The sequence below is a fragment of the Trichechus manatus genome, unplaced genomic scaffold (assembly GCF_000243295.1).
Source record: "Trichechus manatus latirostris isolate Lorelei unplaced genomic scaffold, TriManLat1.0 scaffold00102, whole genome shotgun sequence".
NCBI classification, from domain to species: Eukaryota; Metazoa; Chordata; class Mammalia; order Sirenia; family Trichechidae; genus Trichechus; species Trichechus manatus.
This window is the reverse complement of record NW_004444038.1, coordinates 4,775,484-4,793,820: the sequence shown is the minus strand read 5'-3', so window position 1 is coordinate 4,793,820 and position 18,337 is coordinate 4,775,484. Positions and strand designations below refer to the sequence as shown.

The following is an 18,337-nucleotide window of genomic DNA, read 5'->3' as shown; positions in this document are numbered from 1 at the left end:
CCCCTCCAGGCCTATCACTTCTTCTTTTTTTATTATAATATTATAAAAAAACAAAATAAATTGCAAATGTTTTCTTAAAAAGAAAAGATTAATAGAAATCAAAGTTTTAAGCAAATTTTATTTTAGATATAAAATATAAATCATTTTCTTAGTTTGCTTAGAAAACTACATCTTAAAAATATTTTAATACAGACTGGGGAACTATTCTTTCACTTACTGTTTAAATTCATGAAGTAAAAAAAAAAAAAAGGCCAAGCAAAATAAAAGGAAACTGATGTTATAAAAGATAAGTATTACAGCATTCTCAAGTATAACTCTTTATAAAGTGAAAATTAAGATGATATCTTCCAGTAAACCATAATCTTTATAATCAGCACATGGCATATAACAGACTTCAGGGTTTCAGGAACTTTAATTAAGCTTCAAATTCTGTAAAGCTAATAACGTACGTTGTTTTTTTTTAAAGCTGGAATATGTGAACGACAGTAGCAGCAGTTCGGAACAAAATAACAGAAAATAAAGGGAAACAATACTCCATTATTATAAACGTCTCTCGTCTCTCTTAACTTCTATTGGAGATTTTGTTTTTAACATATGAATGATTACAATTGCTTTTTCAATTACTGCTTTACATATGCATGAATTGGCAATGTCCTACATAAAAAATTTCTGAAGGAACTGAAATTAACTACAAAAAATGCACATGGGTGTGTATACACATGAGGGGAGTCTTTTCCTCCTGTGAAGAGTATTTGGGAAAAGCCCATCAGGAACGTATAATATTAGTAATAAAAACTGTAAATTTGAAATAAACCTAAAAGACTTAAATAGCACGTGCATCCTATTTTTGGTCCAACTGTTTTACATTTAAATGGAAACTTTAGTCACTTCTTGCATCTCATGCAAGGTTCTAGAAGGTTTTTTTTTACTTCCCACAATTTTAACCGGAAAAGTAAGGATGTAATTAACATAAAAATAGAAGAAAACACTGAGATTTCACAAAAATTTCTTAATATCCTATAGATGTGGGCGCTTGTAAATTACGGACTACCACTTTTGGAGAACTTGTTATTGCCCCCTTTCAATCGTGTGCATCTTCCAAGGCAAGAAGCTATGACCAAATTGTTCAATATGTCATTATAGCGAAAAGTTTGTCTAATTCTATCTTTCCTTAAATGTGCTCTAGTTCTCGTAATTCACGTGGCACGCTGGCTGTGGCTGGCTGTTAAATTTCCTGTTTTGGTCTAGCTTCAGCAAACCAAACCAAACACATCACAGGAAAGGCTATGGTGACTACCGTTTTTTCTTTTCCTTTGGCATTTCCAGTTAAGCATTTTCTCCTTAGAGGCACCGAGACAGGGAAGATCATAACCGCAGGCGTGGTGTGAGTAGGTCATAGCAGCTTCAACGCACCAAAAAATGTGCCATCTCCATCCTGGGATATTTGAGCATTTTCTCGTGGTATTGCCAGTTGAAGTTCATCTCCTTCTTCCAGCTTTGCAATGCCTGGAAAAGAATGATTCACAAGAACTTTAAATGGTTGTCAAATGGGAAAAAAAAAAAAAGTAAACTATTTTGTTTTGGAAATAACATAGGCATTCACACTTCAAAATACGTCAATGAACTTCCAAACCAGTTGCTGTTCTCCTAGCCTAAAAACAACAAGAAATAAGCATAACGAGTCATAACATATGAATGTATTTATCACCGACAGTTTATAAATGAAAGTTCTGGAAAGAAACGCCCAACTTTAAGCAAAAATAGTTAAGTAAATCATTGATGGAATATGCTAGAGTTAAAGGCAGTTTTGGCTTAATTTTATTGAGAAGGAAAACTTCTAACAATAATATCAAATAAAAATGCAAACACACGTATACCTAATGCATAGTTCCAATTGTAATTTTAAATGTGCGTATATTCTAACATAAAAAAGCAAAAACCAGAACACCATTTGCTAACACAGCACATTTTTTAACATACTTTTTTTCTCTAGAGTCCAGACTGAAACTAGGAGCCATTTGGATTATTTTTTATAGCCTTCTATATTTATGTTTCCTTAAATGACTAAGTTCGTCTTCGTAATCATAAGTAAAAAGTAATGAAGTCCTCAAAAATGACCAATAAATCTGCATGTGCCTGAAAACAGTGACGTAGTCAGTGAATCAGGAATATAAAATACAATTCGGGAACTATACTTGGTATATCAGGTAATTCCTGACCCCATTTTAAAAGAAAGATATGCAGGGGAAGAAAGAGAAGAAAAAGAAATGAAGAAACTGACAAACTAGTATCAGAATTCCTAACACTTTTGATAAACAATTTAAAACGTTGTACTGTTTCATTAACAAACACTGTAGATTTATTTACATGAATACATGCATCTATGTTAACAGCTACTCGATCCTCAAAACCAAAGCATCCAGATTTACTTGGTCCACAACCAGCCAGTGTTTATTTATTGGACACTGAAGTATGTGCCAAACACCTTTATAGACACTGATAGATCAGTGGTCAAGAATGACAAAATTTTCTGTCCCCAAAGGTCTTGTTTTATTTTTTAATGGGCAAAGAAAGACAGCAAACAAAGGAAAGTATTTTTAGGTATTGTTACCAGTAGTATGTACACTTTCAAGAATTGGGAAAACATTTGAGAACTACCTTAAATAGCAAGAAAAGACCAAAATTTGTTGAATAGATGAGTCATTATCCTAAAAACCCAAACCCATCGTTGCGAGTCAGTTCCGACTCATAGCAACCCTGTAGGACAGAGCAGAACTGCCCTATAGGGCTTCCAAGGAGTGGCTGGTGGATTTGAACTGCCAATGTTTTGGTTAGCAGCCGTAGCTCTTAACCACTGCACCACCAGGGCTCCAATCATAGTGATTGAAAATGATCTCATATATTGGCAATGGCTATAGATCGCAGAGCTTTAAATAATATTAACATTCAGGAGTCTGAATTCTTCCAGACTGTAGCAGTCAGCTATATGTTTTCCTACAAAAGTCATATTCGATCTACTAATAACGAAAAACTTTCTGCCTCGGTTCCTTGGTTTCTTGTCGTACCTTATTCTTAAGATGGTCACAGTTATTTTTTTTTTCGGGTTACTAGGGAAGCACTTCGTGCACTAATACACTCACGTGTACATTTAATGATTTTAAACAATTTCACCCTAGAAAAAAATTAAAATTGAAAACTAGAAACTTCCTAGAGAATGTTTCTTGTCAATAATGCTCATTTATTAGCACTGAGAAATATCTTTAAAAGCAAGTTATTCTTAAATCGCAAGCACCTGAGAAACCTGGCAGAGTACTCTAACAGAAAAAAATACGTGAGAGGAGCAGACAATCAGACAATGTTAACAAGAGTGAGTTGTAAAGCTCTAAGGCGTAATGAATGTAAATAATATATTGGACCAGCCTCACCATTTGTAAGCATTAAGAAGTGCCAAGATACTGGTCACCACTGGGCCCAGGGGAACATTTTGTTACGTAAATTAGGGAGTTCCACTTGAGTAAACTTCCTCCCCACGCCCTCAAAACTATTGTTTTGACTGCAGATCCACAAATGACATCATCTCAAGTTTTAGGAACTCTTTTCCTTCTTTTCTAAGCCATTCGTTGTGCATTTGTTTGTAAAAGCCCTTGAAATGGACGACGAATCACCTGTCCTGTATTTCACGCTGCTGTTTGTGGTAACTGTCCGGATCTGAAGACATCCCCCAGGGTTCTGGACAAATTCGGTAAAAATCACCAGAGGAACAAATGTATTTAAGGTGAATTTTTTTGTTTGTTTTTCTAAGACCAGCCTTGGTTAATTTGAAATTATCGCCCAAAATTAAAATCAAGAATAAAAACCCAAACCGGTTGCCGTCAAGTTGACTTTGACTCATAGCAACTTCATGTGCGTCAGAGTAGGACAATGCTTCACAGGGTTTCCAAGGCCTGATTTTTCAAGAGCAGATCACCACATCTTTCTTCCAAGGCACCTCTGGGTGGACTCAAACTGCCAACTTTTCTGTTAGCAGCCGAGCGCTTAATTGTTTGCACCACCCCGGGACTAAGTTAGCAGTTATTCCCAAAAGAGTCCTCAGACAAAGGAGACCTGCCTCTCCATTCCTTCACAGCTGCCAAGTTCTAACACAGGTTTGCTCCTACATTTTCACATCCGGAATTCACCTGCCTGGTGTCCATTTAAACCAGATGTCACCTGTATGAAAATATCATATGTGAGTAGGTGGAGAAGCGATTCTGCAACATGTTCTACCCCTCAAATGAAACCAGGGTATTTCTTCAGCAGCGTAAAGGAGCTATGTGACTGATGCTATGTAAACAGACTGGCTGGTTTGCACCAAGTCTTAAAAACTTCGTAGCTTTGCATCCTGGGGAAACTTACATTACCTCTCTGTGCCTCAGACTCTACATCTCTTAAATGAAGAGAATGAAATGAGCAAGCGTATGTAAAGTAAATAAAACAGTGCCCGGCACTCTGTGATTATGTTAGAGTTATTATTTTTGTTGCAATTACATGTTGAGGAAAACACAGGGAGAACTTTCCTCAGTGTTCCAGGCTGTGAAGTTACCGCCTTTTCTAAATTTACATAAAAATAATAAAACCATTAGTAAAGATTGTATCTGTCTCAGTGAAAAGGCGCTAACTTATTACTCAAGATCATAAAAAACAGTGTGTGGAGGCATGTTTTTTAATCTATTTGGCCTTGAGTATACCACCTTTCCTCTTGTATTGTGGAGTGCAGATTAACAGCACAGCGTATCTTCATTTCACAATAAGCAGATCGGAAACATATTATTTACCAGCTGAATAACAGGAATTATTGGGTAGTGTCTCCGGCATGTTTTGAATACATCGGAACAAAGTGACCAGACTCAATTCATCCCCAAAGACGTGGACTTTTTTCCTCTGTATTAAGTGTCCCATTGCAAAGGTGTTATCCGTGTATAAAACCTGAAAAATGAAACAAAAAACTCTGTCAGAAGCGAGTACAAAATGGGGGACATTCTACCGGGGACGCAGGATTCAGGTTTGAACATACCTGACCATAGATAAAGAAGTAACCAGTTTCTTTGACCAATATTTTATTTTCTTTCTCTTCTAGGGCCCTTCCTCTTTTAAAGCTGAGAAGCCATGGTACAAACGTGAAAGAGCCTACAATTAAGAGAATGACATATAAGAAAAGGAACAGAAAAGCAATCGTTCACCTCCGTTTAGTTGCCGAACTAAATCGGAAGCTTAGAGGAGAATTCCATATGAAAAAGAAAATAAAAAGAAGACAAATTACAATGTCCCACTGGTTTCTCAGCCATTGTTTACATGTTAACCCAGGCAACTGTTGGAATCAGGAACTCAAGTCTAACACTTCATTTGAATGACTGGGTTTCTTCTTCTTTATTTTAGCTATTTTCTTAATAAGGGATGGTCTGAATGGGAGGATTTGAGGGAGAAAATGCACTAAAATTTCTTTGAATAGCATACTAAGAGAGTTTCAGCTTTTCTTTGGTTCTCAGAGAGGAGGAGCGGGGATGTGAACAGTTTAGCAAAGGGTATTGGGAGGAAGCAACCCTCCCACCACCCCTCAACATGGCAGCAGGGCCTGAGAAGAATGAAAGTTACTAAAACATGGTATTTGGTAGGAAATGTTAACAGCATCTGTGATATTCAAGTTTAAGAGATTTTCCATTCGGTTGTTTAATTCTCCTCCACTCTCCCTCAAGGAGCCCTGGTGGTGCAGTGGTTAAGGGCTCGGCTGCTAACCAAAAGGTTGGTAGTTCAAATCCACCAGTCATTCCTTGGAAATCCTATGAGACAGCTCTACTATGCTCTGTAAGGTCGCTATGAGTCAGAATCTACTCGAGGGCAATGGATTTATGCCTCAAACTTCACTTGGGGAGTCAGAGGGAAGCCACTGTGCCCGAGGGTAGGATGACATGGGGCAGAAAGAAGGCGGTGGCTGATAGAAGTGAGTAGACAAGAAGAGAATTGAGTAATTGAGGTAGGATGGGGTCTCCAATTTTTTGGAAGTAGATTTCCAGCCCTTTCTTCCCAGGCAGCTCTGGGTGAATTTGAATCTTCATCTTTTGGGTTAACAAGCCAGGCGAATTACTGTGTTTTTCCACAAATAGTGCACCCACACAAATAACGCACACACACACATAATGTGTGAAAATGACAAAATCATGTTTAAAAAGTTCTGGCATTTTTTTGCTCATACACCACACATGTCACATGACATTTCCAAAAGTGTATTTCTGCCTTATTCATCCTCATTCAATAGTCTAAAAATGTAACTTTTGATCATATTTGTATAATAAAGTTATAAGCTATGGTCAAGAACTCGTGGATCTTGTTTGGTAGTACCCCAGTAATTGGAAAATAAGCGATTGAAACTGTGCATTTGTTTCTATTAATTTAAATTGATGATTATATCCCCATCGATTTTGAGTTGTCAGTCGGAACCTTGAACCTACAGAAGCCCGTCCATAAATCATGTGCTATCAGTTGGAAGCGTAAACAAATCGAAGCCTGCACTGGCATAAATGGTATCAAGTAGCTATCAACAGGAATCTCCATTCAATCTTCACTGACATAATTATCACAGTTGTTGTCTTCCAACTCTGGCTTTTAATTGGAGGAGTAAACAAAGCAAAAGTGATATAGGAATGCTCTTAGCTCAACAGTAGACTGTGAAAACCTTGTCAGATCATCTTAAGTGAAACCATTAAGCTACATTAGGTCTACTTATTTCATAGTCAAACCATGTCTTGGTAGCACCAATGTCTTTGATCAATGATTATAAATAAGTCACCTTAGTCATATGCTTTCAAGCATGTATAAAGACTCTTGCTTCTTGGACACCTCACTTTTGAATTTTGTGATCACTTTACTAGAACTCACCAATTATTGATTATATGGAACACATTTTTTTCTGTTTATAAATCTAAATCTTAGAACTCTTTAGGATCACTCCAGGAATTAAATGCAAATCCTACACCACCGACTTCATACGTTGTGAGGGCAGAAGAAACAAGCAACAGAGCGGCAGCAGGAGAGTTCGAAAAGGAGAGTTGTCCATTTGTGAATGGACAAAGGAGAAAAAGGAGCTGGAGAAAATGAATCCGTGAAAACATGCACATTGGGGGCCCAAAGTGAAATGGCCTGAGTTGGAGAATGACTTAAAAGAGTTGATTATTTCTCGAAAGGAACAAAATCAAGCTGTCTCTCCTGTTGCAAGTCAGATCAAAGCGAAGTTTCTAGCAAATGAAAGGAATCCCAGATTTCAAAGAGGATTTCAGCTGGATTTCTAAATTCATGAAAAGGAATGGCCTTTCCATGAGAATGAGAACCACTGATGATGGTAATGAATGAATAAACCAAAATGGCGTATTTTAAGATGAAAATACAATTTCTTCTGGTGACTTTTATTTGTTGATTTCAAAGACCTTGATTATCAAAAATTATGTTTCAGTTTAAGATTTATGAAAGCAATAAAATATAAACAACATCTTGTTCTTGTAGTTTTGGGCCTAGGATCATTTCTTACTTAATCATTTCTAGCTCTTCGTGCATCCATACACTTTGGTTTCAACGTGGCGTCCCATTTCCATCTTGAGCCCATCCCGTTCACCACTGCTTGCGCTTGGTTTAGGAAAATACCTACCTTAAATGAAGTTGCCATGAGATCAGTTTTATCCCAGTAACATTATATACATCGGATAGAAAAAAAAATTTTTAATTTTGGTCTCCACCATGTGTAAAAATATTTTTGTATCGCACTTTTGTGAATATTGTGCAGGGGATTTTGCGGTTTGCAAAAAACACGTAACGTGTGTGTTATTTGTGTAAAAAATACAGTAACTGCAACACACAGAGACTCATCAATAGCCACTGTTGTTAGCTGTTGTTACATTGGCCCCTGACTCATGGTGACCCCATGTGTTACAGAGTAGAACCGCTCCATAGAGTTTTCTTGGCTGTAATTGTCACAGAAGCAGATCATCAGGCCTTACTTCCACAGAGCGACTGGGTGGGTTTGAACTGCCTACCTTACGATATTAGCAGATTGCAAACTGCTGCACCACCCAGGCTCCTCAATACCCATGAAGAGAGTGTATCATGAATTTAAACTGTAAGCACGCTGGAGTCTTACCCGTAGGTTGTGTGAATATTGAAGTAAAGAGCAAATCTTAGGGTTAGAGACTGGGAAATTTGGGAAGCATGAATAAAGTGATATAAAAACAACCGAGTCACAAATTAGGAAAACTGCAATATAAGAATAGTAGAATGAAATTGTAGTAGTTGGTCTAAAGTCCCATTCAAAAAGTTCTTCTATAATTGGTAATGGTGGGCCACACATGTTTCCAAACTTTATCTTGCTCATTGCAGAAAAAGGATGGCAAAATCTCTTATAAGATTTACAGAATCCACAAGAAACAATATACCATTAGCTTAAGAGAAGAACCACTCTTCCTAGAATTGAGATTAGAAAAGAAAATTCTGTGGATTTTCATAAAGTGGCACACTATGATGTGGGGCTAGACCATGGATTCCACATTCCATAAACATGATGGTTAAATACATATGTCTACAGCATACAGCGCTCCCAAGGCAAATCAACCATGTTTTATTTATTTTTTTTAAACAGGATTTGAGAGAAGAACAGAAAACCAGAACTTCATATTTTCTGAACATTTCTAAAGACTTAAGAAACCTAGGTGTTAAGACCGAAGAAATCATACGGTGGATTCACGTTAAAATGAACATTTCCTTCAGGCAGACCTTGAAGTTAATATTCCCATAGACAGAGGAGGGGGTTGTGTGAAGGAGAGTGGGAAGGAAGGAGGGAGGGATGATGGAAAGGAGGGAAGAGAAAAAATGGGAGAGAGGATGGGTGGAGAGACATCACAGATCTTCTTCAGCACCTGCTATTGTCTGTTCCTCTTAAATGCTCCCATGAATTACTCCAGTGATTGTCTCTCACCGACAGTTAATGTCCCCCTAAAACGGGGCAAGGCTGGTCACCCCAATTACTTGTTCCCAAAGTAGGGCTCTGGGATCATTTTTCTTAAATGAGAAACCTTCCAGTGCCATACTGGTAATAATAGTCAGTGAACTTCAATTACAAATCACAAAGGGAAAATTATCATCACTTTTTTTATATGATATCATTTCAGTTAAAAGATTGTAACATATTTTAAAGTTCTGCTTCAATTAGATTATGTATGCAAAGCACCTTTGACTCATGAGTGCTGAAAGAATTACTATAATGATTGTCATTGTTGTAAAATATAAACTGATAAAGTTGAAGGCGATTACTTTCATGGTACCAATCCTTCTCACGTGATGCCACAATCAAAGAAGAATGAAACTTTTCTTTTTTCCTTTCCTTTTTTTTTTTTCTTCAAACAATCCATATCTCAGATTCTAACGTCTCTGAGGTCAAGGACTATCCATGTTTGGTTTACTGTCTTTTCCCCAGGACCTAACACTATAACTGACTCACAATAAACAAGCAGTAAATACAGGTGGTCCCTGACTTACGGCATATTTGAGTTATGACGAACGCACTCATACCCGTCTGTTTTTTGGGTTTTTTTGTACATCTTATTGTTAGTAATGTTTACTAAATACATACAATGGTAGAAGGAAAAAAATATTGGGGGTAAACTCATCACTTGCCTCATTCTTGGCAGCTGGGGCTCAAGGGATCGCATTTAAAGTTCACATTATCAAGCAGTAGAAATATGAACATTTTAACAGTGTGCAGAGAAACATTAATGAATATAATGCCGCTAATAAAAAAATAGAAGGTGGAAGAGAGGAAGGATAAAGGGAAGAGAGAGGAATCACACTAATTTTATCATAGACCGAGAAGGGAACTGAGAGATACTGTCTGAAGCTATAATTAGAAAGGCAAACACTGGAGCTATGCCCACATGTGGAAAGCAAAGCAAACAGTCTATGCAGTGAGCCACTGTTTTAAAAATACAATAGGGAAACCTTTTTGATAAAGTGTAAAAAGAACATGACATAACATAATATGATAGACTATGGATCAATCATATCTCTGAAGTAAATAAATGCAAATGCAATCAAATCATACGATAAATGAAAATGATTTTAAGATGAGCTCAAAATCAAAGCGCAACTCTACGCTGTATAAATGTAACTTACTGAAAAGGAATCATTTCAGGGAGGTTAAAAATAAAATCTCCGGCAAAAGCATATTAGGCAAAGGCAAACCGAGAGAAAGAAGGCTTTTCAACTTTAATACTGAAAAGGCACACCATGGAATTGAAGAATTTTGTCTACAAGAACAATAACCAGCTAGATGCTATGATGAAAAAAGATATCTTCACTTACTATAGCACCAGAAATGAAAAAACACCTCATATGAAAATTAACAAGCAATATACAAGAACTTTATGAAGAAAACTTCAATACACACTTAAAAGACACAAAGGAAGACAGAACGTGTATAAATACATATCACGCTTTTGAACTGAATTTAATTGGAACACTTAATATCATGAGGATATTTTATATAAATTTTTAAATATAGCAGGAATCCAGAAAAAAAAAAACCAGAAGCTTTTTTTTTCTTTTTGACTAGACAAGTTGATTTTACAGTTCATAACGGGAAAAATAAACAATAACACTAAGGAAAACCTTGGAAATGAAAACAAACCCAGGGGCAAATGAGACTTACCAAATAATAAAATGTTAGAAAGTCTTAATAACTAAAATTAAAGAGACAAATCAATGTAATGGAAGAAAAGTAAGAAACCGACACAAATAAATGCAGGAATTTCATATATGTTAAAGGTAGCCTCTCCAAGCAGTGGAGGGAAAAAGTGTCTATTGAATACGTATGTTGAAACAAAGGGTAGTCCTCTGGAAAAGGAAGTAAGTTGATTCCATAGCTCACATTTCATACCAGAATAAACTGCAAATAGATAAAATATTTAAATAGAAAAAATAACCATAAAAATTTCAGAAGAAACTTGGGGGCGTTCCTTTATAACTTTGCAGTGCCAAAGGCCTGTCTAACCACAACTCCAAATCTAGAAAGTGTAAAAAGATACTGATAGATTCGAGTTGAAAAAAAACAAACCTTAAAATCGAAAAGACGACTGACAATATGGGGGAAAATATTTGCAATTTATAAAACAGAGAACTAATTTCCTTAACATATACAGATCTCACAGAAATCAATATAAAAATGACCAATAACCCAATTAAAAAGCGAGAAAAGGTATGAACAGACAGCTCATAGAAAATGAAATAAAAATAGCAAAGAAAAATTGAGAGAATATAAAAACAGTTCGTAGAAATACAAATGATTCTTAAAACACATGAAAAGATAGTCAATACAGTTCATATTAAAAGAAAAGCAAATTAAGTTACAATGAGATACTATTTTTCACCTATCAGATTGGATAAAACCCAAAATTTTGATGACACTGATTGTTGACAAAGCCACACACAGTCAGTCTTTTACGTAGCCTGTGATTGTATGAGGTTTTATAACCCCCAAGGACTCAATGGCAACAGGTTTGGTTTATTTGCTTTATACTGGCCACTTGGCAGTATCTGTCAAAATTCAACTTCTGGCTGTTTGTACTACAAATAGGTTGACACATAAAATAAAGAATGTACACAGTTATTCTCTGAAGCACTGCTATAGCAAAATACTGTCACCCAGAAGTCTATTGATGGGGGCTAGTTAAATAAATTATGGTAAATCCATACAATGGAATACTATGCAGCTATTTAAAATAATGAGGATGCTATGTACAGACATTGAAATAGCTGCAATACGCATTGTTAAGTGAAGAAAGCAGGCTAGAATCTAAAATCTTGTTTTCAAATTGTTTGTCCCATATGTGTGGTATTTTAATCTAGTATAAGATGGACGGAAGTCAGAAATATAATCTGTTTATGGTTGCATAAAATTTTTTTTACAGTCTTCATAAAAACCAAACCCATTGCCATCAAGCTGATTCTGACTCACAGCGACCCTGTAAGACAGAGTAGGACTGCCCCATAGGGTTTCCAAGGAGCGGCTGGTGGATTCAAACAACTGACATTTTGGTTAGCAGCCTGAGCTCTTAACCACTGCGCCACCATGGGTCCTCTGTCCACATAGTAAACAATAAAAGTGGCAACTTGTGAGGTGGGGGTGGACAGGAATGGATAGAAAGGGCAAGAGTTTTAGATCTATACATTTTGTGTTTTTTTTTTATATTTATTTGCAACACGTGAAGGTAAAACCTACTCAAAAAATTAAATTAAAAAATCAAAAAATCAAAAAATAACTAAATAGGAGAGACATGAGTTTTTGCCTTTTTCTGTTTTACGCCACTTGCCTTTGCTCTGTCCTGGTTCTCCCTTTGCCTGTCTGGACAAATCTATGGGATTCCTATAACAACTGTGGAGATTCGAAAAACGAGTTGAAAATAGCCCGTCTTTGGACCTCTGAGCCTCTGGAATGCGTAACATGAGACTTTAAATGATGTACCTTTCCCAGAAAGACTTCTCCTGGGTCTGTCCAAGTCAAAATATTTCATGGACTACAATCTTTTTTACCGAAGTGAAATGTTTGAACTGTCCTCCTGCTAAAATGCCCATGCTCACTATTTACATACTGTTCCCAGAGGTTTGCTGGCATCACAAAGACCATCCATGGGTCCAGAGGGTCCAAGTGCCACGGGGAAGAACTGCTTAATCAGTGCAATGCAGGCACCACTCAAAGATAACGGTGTACATTTCTCACTCACAACGGAGTAACAGCTCTATCTTTTTGTGTAATTTACTGCATTTTTCCCCCTTCTTGCCAAACGTGTAATGCAAACCTTTTCCAAATAATTTTTTTTAAAACTTTATGTTTTGTCCTTAGGGTATTCTTGTGGCTTTGTTTACATTCTTAGGAAACAATTTGCTGTCTATTAAAAGCTGCAAACTTGTGTTTTTAGAAAATGCAGAGTGATAAATAATGATAGAGTTTCAAATAATTAAGTACTTGTGCTGCATTTACGATAATTGAAGTCAAACGGAGAAACCCAACTTACAACTCGGAAAACACAGATGCAAAAGAGCATTCAAAGGTTATCATTACAAAGGCTAATTCAAGTTCATTGTTTCTACTAGTTCTTGATTCTCTTTTCCTGTCTCCCTAGCTTAACCTCCTGATACTCCCAAACCCACTATGTGGTTCTCAACACAAAAATTCCTTCATCTCTTCCATGCTTTATTTTTCTCTAGCATCTATCACTATCTTTCATTCTATAGTTTACATGTCCACTTGTGGGATTTTTTTTTTCCTGTTTTCCCTTCATCAGAAGGTGTGCTTCATGAAAGTAGGGAATTATGCTTCTTTTATTCACTGCTATTCCCCCCAGTGCCTATATAGTAACTGAAACGCTGTACCTTCTAAATCAACCTGTGTAACATAAATGAATAAATGAATGTGTGCGTGAATCAATGAATAGTTCTTTTCCTAGGACACTTTTGTTAATTAGCTATCTTGTATCAACCAGCCATTTCAAAAGTATCTTGCTTCCAAAATGATGTTCATACGTGTTACAATGGCATGGTCCAATGAATTTGTAAAAAGCTGGATTAAATAAAGTTAAACAAGTCTTTTTTTTTTTTACACTAGGACTTCTCCAATTCAATAACATGTAACACGCCTTGTGACCTTAAAGAAAAATGAGTAGAATATTGTGTTTCCAAACTTGTTTGACAATAAAAAGTCTACTTCATGGACCATTTCTCTGGATTAACATTCTGTGTGAAACATTTTCGGAGATGAGGTTAATGTTTATTCTCCATGAACCTGGTTCCAGGCCATTATAGAAAACTCTGTATTGTCTAGAATCCAAGCTGACAAAAACTTTGAATAATCAAAGTAGTTTAAAGCATTCTCTGTCTATGAGAAAAATGTTAAATTATAAAGAAGTAGTTTGACATGACAAAGAAATCAATGGACATTTTCATACAATTATAAAACCTTTCCATGTTCAGTTTCATTTGATTAGGATTTCTAAAACTTAATATAAGAAGTAACGTTTGTGAAGATGATCCTGAGTCATTATAGAAGCCAGAACGATTTCTAAATAATTAAAAATTATATGGAGTTTAGTACTGGGGTTTATCGTATTCTAGTTATTTGACAATTTCTAAACCAATATGGTATCCCTACAGTAATTCTGATCATTAGAATGTTAGAACTAGCCTAAACATTTACTCCCCGATCATTCTGAATAAATTTAAGTTTACTATTCTATATTTGATTATAAGAAATTCTGAGACAGATGGTTAGTTTGACGTGTAGTTCAAACACGGTCTTTAGACTTGGAACTAACAAGTATCCAGGCTGAATCCTGTGTGGGAAAAGCACTGAGGCCGTTTTATTACCTTTTCGTATAGTAGGTGTTTCATTGTCTGCAATCAGTTGCAAGCAGTCCTGAGTGACTAAAAAGCAAAAATAGATTATTTAGTTACTTGAGTATAAATAATAAGGTAACTAAGATGCTTATAAACCAATTCTTCCTGAAACACTGAATCAAATATACTTTTTAAAATACTTGCATATTGTTCTTCAAGTTGCTTTCTGAAATGTATCCACAAATAATACACAATGTACTTGAAATTCATGATACTTTAAGAAAAACTCCATATGCTCTTGAAATACAGTAAGTACACCGGCTTTACAGTTTACCCTATACTTGTTGCCTTTGGGTTGATTCTAACTCACAGTGACCTATAGGACAGAGTGGAAACGCCCATAGGGATTCCAAGCTGTAATCTTTACAGGAGCAGACGGCCACATCTTTCTCCCATGCAGAGGAGGCTGGTGGTTTGGAACCGCTGACCTTTCCGTTAGCAGCCGAGCGCTTTAACCACTATGCCCCCAGGGCTCCTTAGAGTTTAACCTAATTTGATTTAAAATGCGTTGCATGTATAGAAGCAAATTTAGTCATTTATTTTTCAATCTATCAAATACATGAAATAATTATTAAACTACCAGATAATTTTAAAATAATCTTTTGTTTAAAAAATTTCTAGCATTAAATGATGATTCACCACTACTGAAATATGACTGCAAACCCCACTGAGAACATAAACGATTGCTAACGTTCATTGAGCAGATGGGAATCCAGACAACGGACTAAGGCTTGGTATGCAGCATCTCATTTTATCTTCACAGAAATCCTAAATATTTGGTATTGGAAACTAAGGCTTATAAAGTGTAAATAACTTGTTCAGGACCTCAGAGCTACAACATGACAGATCCAGAATTTAACCCAAAAGGTCTGCCTTTGGTAAAGTATTTTATACCAAAGACAGAAAGAGACAGAGCATCTTTTAAAAATAATATGGAATACTTCAGTGAACTGCATCATCAGTACAATTTCTGGGAAACATTGTCCATAGACATCCCATATTACACGTAGAATATTTCAGAGACTATTCTAGAGAGTAAATAACAATTGCATTCGATTAAGACAAATGCCTTCAGGTAAAAGCAAAATAAGTACATCTTCTTCTGGATCTGAAGGAAGAAAAAGGCAGTAAATACCTATGAAAAAATATCATATATAAATCTAAGCTAGTATGCTTTAAATTAAACAATAGTTTAGATTATTGTCTAGCAAGTATTTTATTCAGAGTTAAAGTAATACTTTAAAAAATGTTTCTCAATGAATATATTTTAAGATATTAACACAGTGCCAAACGCCTATCTAAACAAAGGGATTCACTGAAACATGACTCATACTGAAAGCTTGCAATAATGGAACTCGCCACTAAATGATATTCTGAGGCTGTGAAAATGCGTCAGTTTAAAAAGAATACTTTTAACGGAGTGATCCTTTACATAAGAAAATCTGTTACATTTCCCTTGGTATTTAAAGACGGAAATACAACATTAAACTCTGCAATTTCTTGATGCCCATGAAATTTTCTAACATCTTTTTATGTTTAGCTGATAATTTCAGTAGAAGCAGAGCATTTTGTTCACATTGTGAATCCCTTTATTGATCTTGTAAAGCAGCTGTAGCCACAGGCAACAAACCCCTTTTGTGCCAGAGGGAAAACATGATTCAGAAGTGCTGTTGACTGAGCAGAAACTATGTAAAAGAATCCTGACAAGACAGAATAGTTGGGAATAAGGACAGCTTGTAAGAAAACAATAGCAAAATATACAAAGAAGCTAAGACATCAAGTGCATAGTATCTAGATTAGACCTATTAAGCCATTGTTTCTAAAATGTGTCCTATTTCTTCAACTCACACTTACTAAGTAATTACTATTCGCAAGGCACCACTACACGTTCTGTGAGGGATATAAAGGTTAATCAGAGCACACGAAGCTGATGAAATTCAGAGCCCGGTTTACAAACTTTCCATCTTTCCTTGATTATCATTTGCATATATGTATAGCAAAGAGTAAATTTGTTAATACATATGAAATATTTAACACTATACCAAACAAAAAGCATATTGCTGTTGAGTCGATTCTGACTCATACCTGATACATAATAATTGCAAAATAAACTGCTGCCATTATTACTATTAGTTAGAAGTGCTAGCATTTTTATTCTTATCCGGCCAAAGAAACTGGGAAACATAATGGATTTCCCAGTTTCTTTGGCCGGATAATGGAAGCACCCTGAGAAAGCACGCATATCAACCAAAGCTGATAAAGACACCAAAGAAACGCTAAACCAAAGACCAAACCCATTGCTGTTGAGTGGAGTCTGACTCATAGTCATCCCTTGTAAGACAGAGTAGCACTGCCCCGTAGGGTTTCCAAAGCTATAAATCTTGAAAAGGAACCCTAGTGGTGCAGTGGTTAAAGCAATTAACTGCTAATGGAAAGGTCAACAGTTTGAAACCACCAGCTGCTCTGCGGGAGAAAGATATGGCAGAGATTTATAGCCTTGGAAAGCCTGTGGGGTCACTATGAGTCAGAATCGACTCAGTGGCAGTGGGTTGGGTTTGGTTTTGGAATCTTTACAGAAGCAGACTGCCACAGCTTTCTCCCACAGAGGGGCTGGCGTGTTTGAACCACTGATCTTTCTGGTTAGCAGCCTAGTACTTACCCACTGCGTTGCCACTACAGCATATTGTTTACTCTTTCAATTAACCCTTTCCCTGACTGTTTCCCCCAAACTCTTGTAGGAGTTCCATTGGTAGTAGTGAAACCCAAGACTTAGTCTATTTAAACTGAAAAAGGTTTACCTAATAAGCAATGCCTAGTCACTACCAAGCTGATATGAAAATATCTGAATTTTAATCTCTGCAGTCCAACTAAAGCTTGGCCAGAACCTACACACTGAAAAACATTGGTCTATTCTACATAAAACCAAAAAAAAAAACAAACCCATTACTATAGAGTCGATTCCGACTCATAACGAACCTGTAGGACAGAGTAGAACTGCCCCATAGGGTTTCCAGGGAGCAGCCGGTAGATTCAAACTGCCTACCTTTTGGTTAGCAGCCAAGCTCTCGACCATTGCACCATATTATAGAGTAGCAGAAATCTAACGTTTAGAAGAAAAATGTGCTAGGGAGAGAAAACGTTACTTCAAAAACTGCTCTTCAGAAAAGAAAATGGGAAATCAAGAGGAAAGTTCACTGAAAGGATTTGAATTATACTCAGTGGAGCTTGTGCTGTTGGGTAACTTTCCTTACGCCCTGCCATTCAAGAGAAACCCACTGGACTTTCCAGTTTTTTCAGAAATAAGAACAGGACTTTCCAATCAAGCCTCATTAAATGCTGCTTAGGTCTTGTTAATGTTATCCACCACTTCACATTTCAACTCCTCCTTTCAAGAAATTTGATACTTATTATCAACTTTTCTCTGATTCATTCTTTTAGGAATCTCATTGCCATTCAACCTAGATCTGACCTTAGATTATAGATTTTTGCTCAGCCAAGGAACTACTCCAAAAAGTGTAGACCAAACTAAAGTAATATTATATTTTAAGATCTTCCAAAGCATAGCTATCCAACCACAAGCATTTTAAAAATGTATAGTCTGATGTAAGAAGCGTGATATTGAAGACAATTGAAAACTCTTCATTCATTGTGTTTGGTTTTCTTTGTCTTTCACACACGTTTCCTTCCACTACAATTGAAGGGAACTAGACAAGAGGTTCAGAATTATTTATCTTTTTCACTAAACAAAGTAATAGCATACATTAAGATCTTTCTGAGTCCGAATTTCTGAATATATTTCTGAAGATTATGATATAATGATGTGCTAGTCAGCACAGAGTAGAACTGCCCCATAGGGTTTCCAAGGAGTGGCTGG

General features: G+C 36.3%; 1 protein-coding gene across 1 annotated transcript in view; it reads right to left on the bottom strand.

The window, feature by feature from the left end:
- Positions 1-238: 238 nt before the first annotated feature.
- TNFSF13B (TNF superfamily member 13b) overlaps positions 239-18,337 on the bottom strand; it is a 34,740-nt gene continuing 16,641 nt past the window's right edge. Inside the window, exons 3-6 of the mRNA XM_004382938.2 lie at positions 14,434-14,490; positions 5,054-5,166; positions 4,815-4,965; positions 239-1,506 (exon numbers count right to left, since the gene is read on the bottom strand). Of these exons, the coding sequence (XP_004382995.1) occupies positions 1,394-1,506; positions 4,815-4,965; positions 5,054-5,166; positions 14,434-14,490 (434 nt within the window). The 3' untranslated portion in view covers positions 239-1,393. The remainder of the gene's footprint in view (positions 1,507-4,814; positions 4,966-5,053; positions 5,167-14,433; positions 14,491-18,337) is intronic.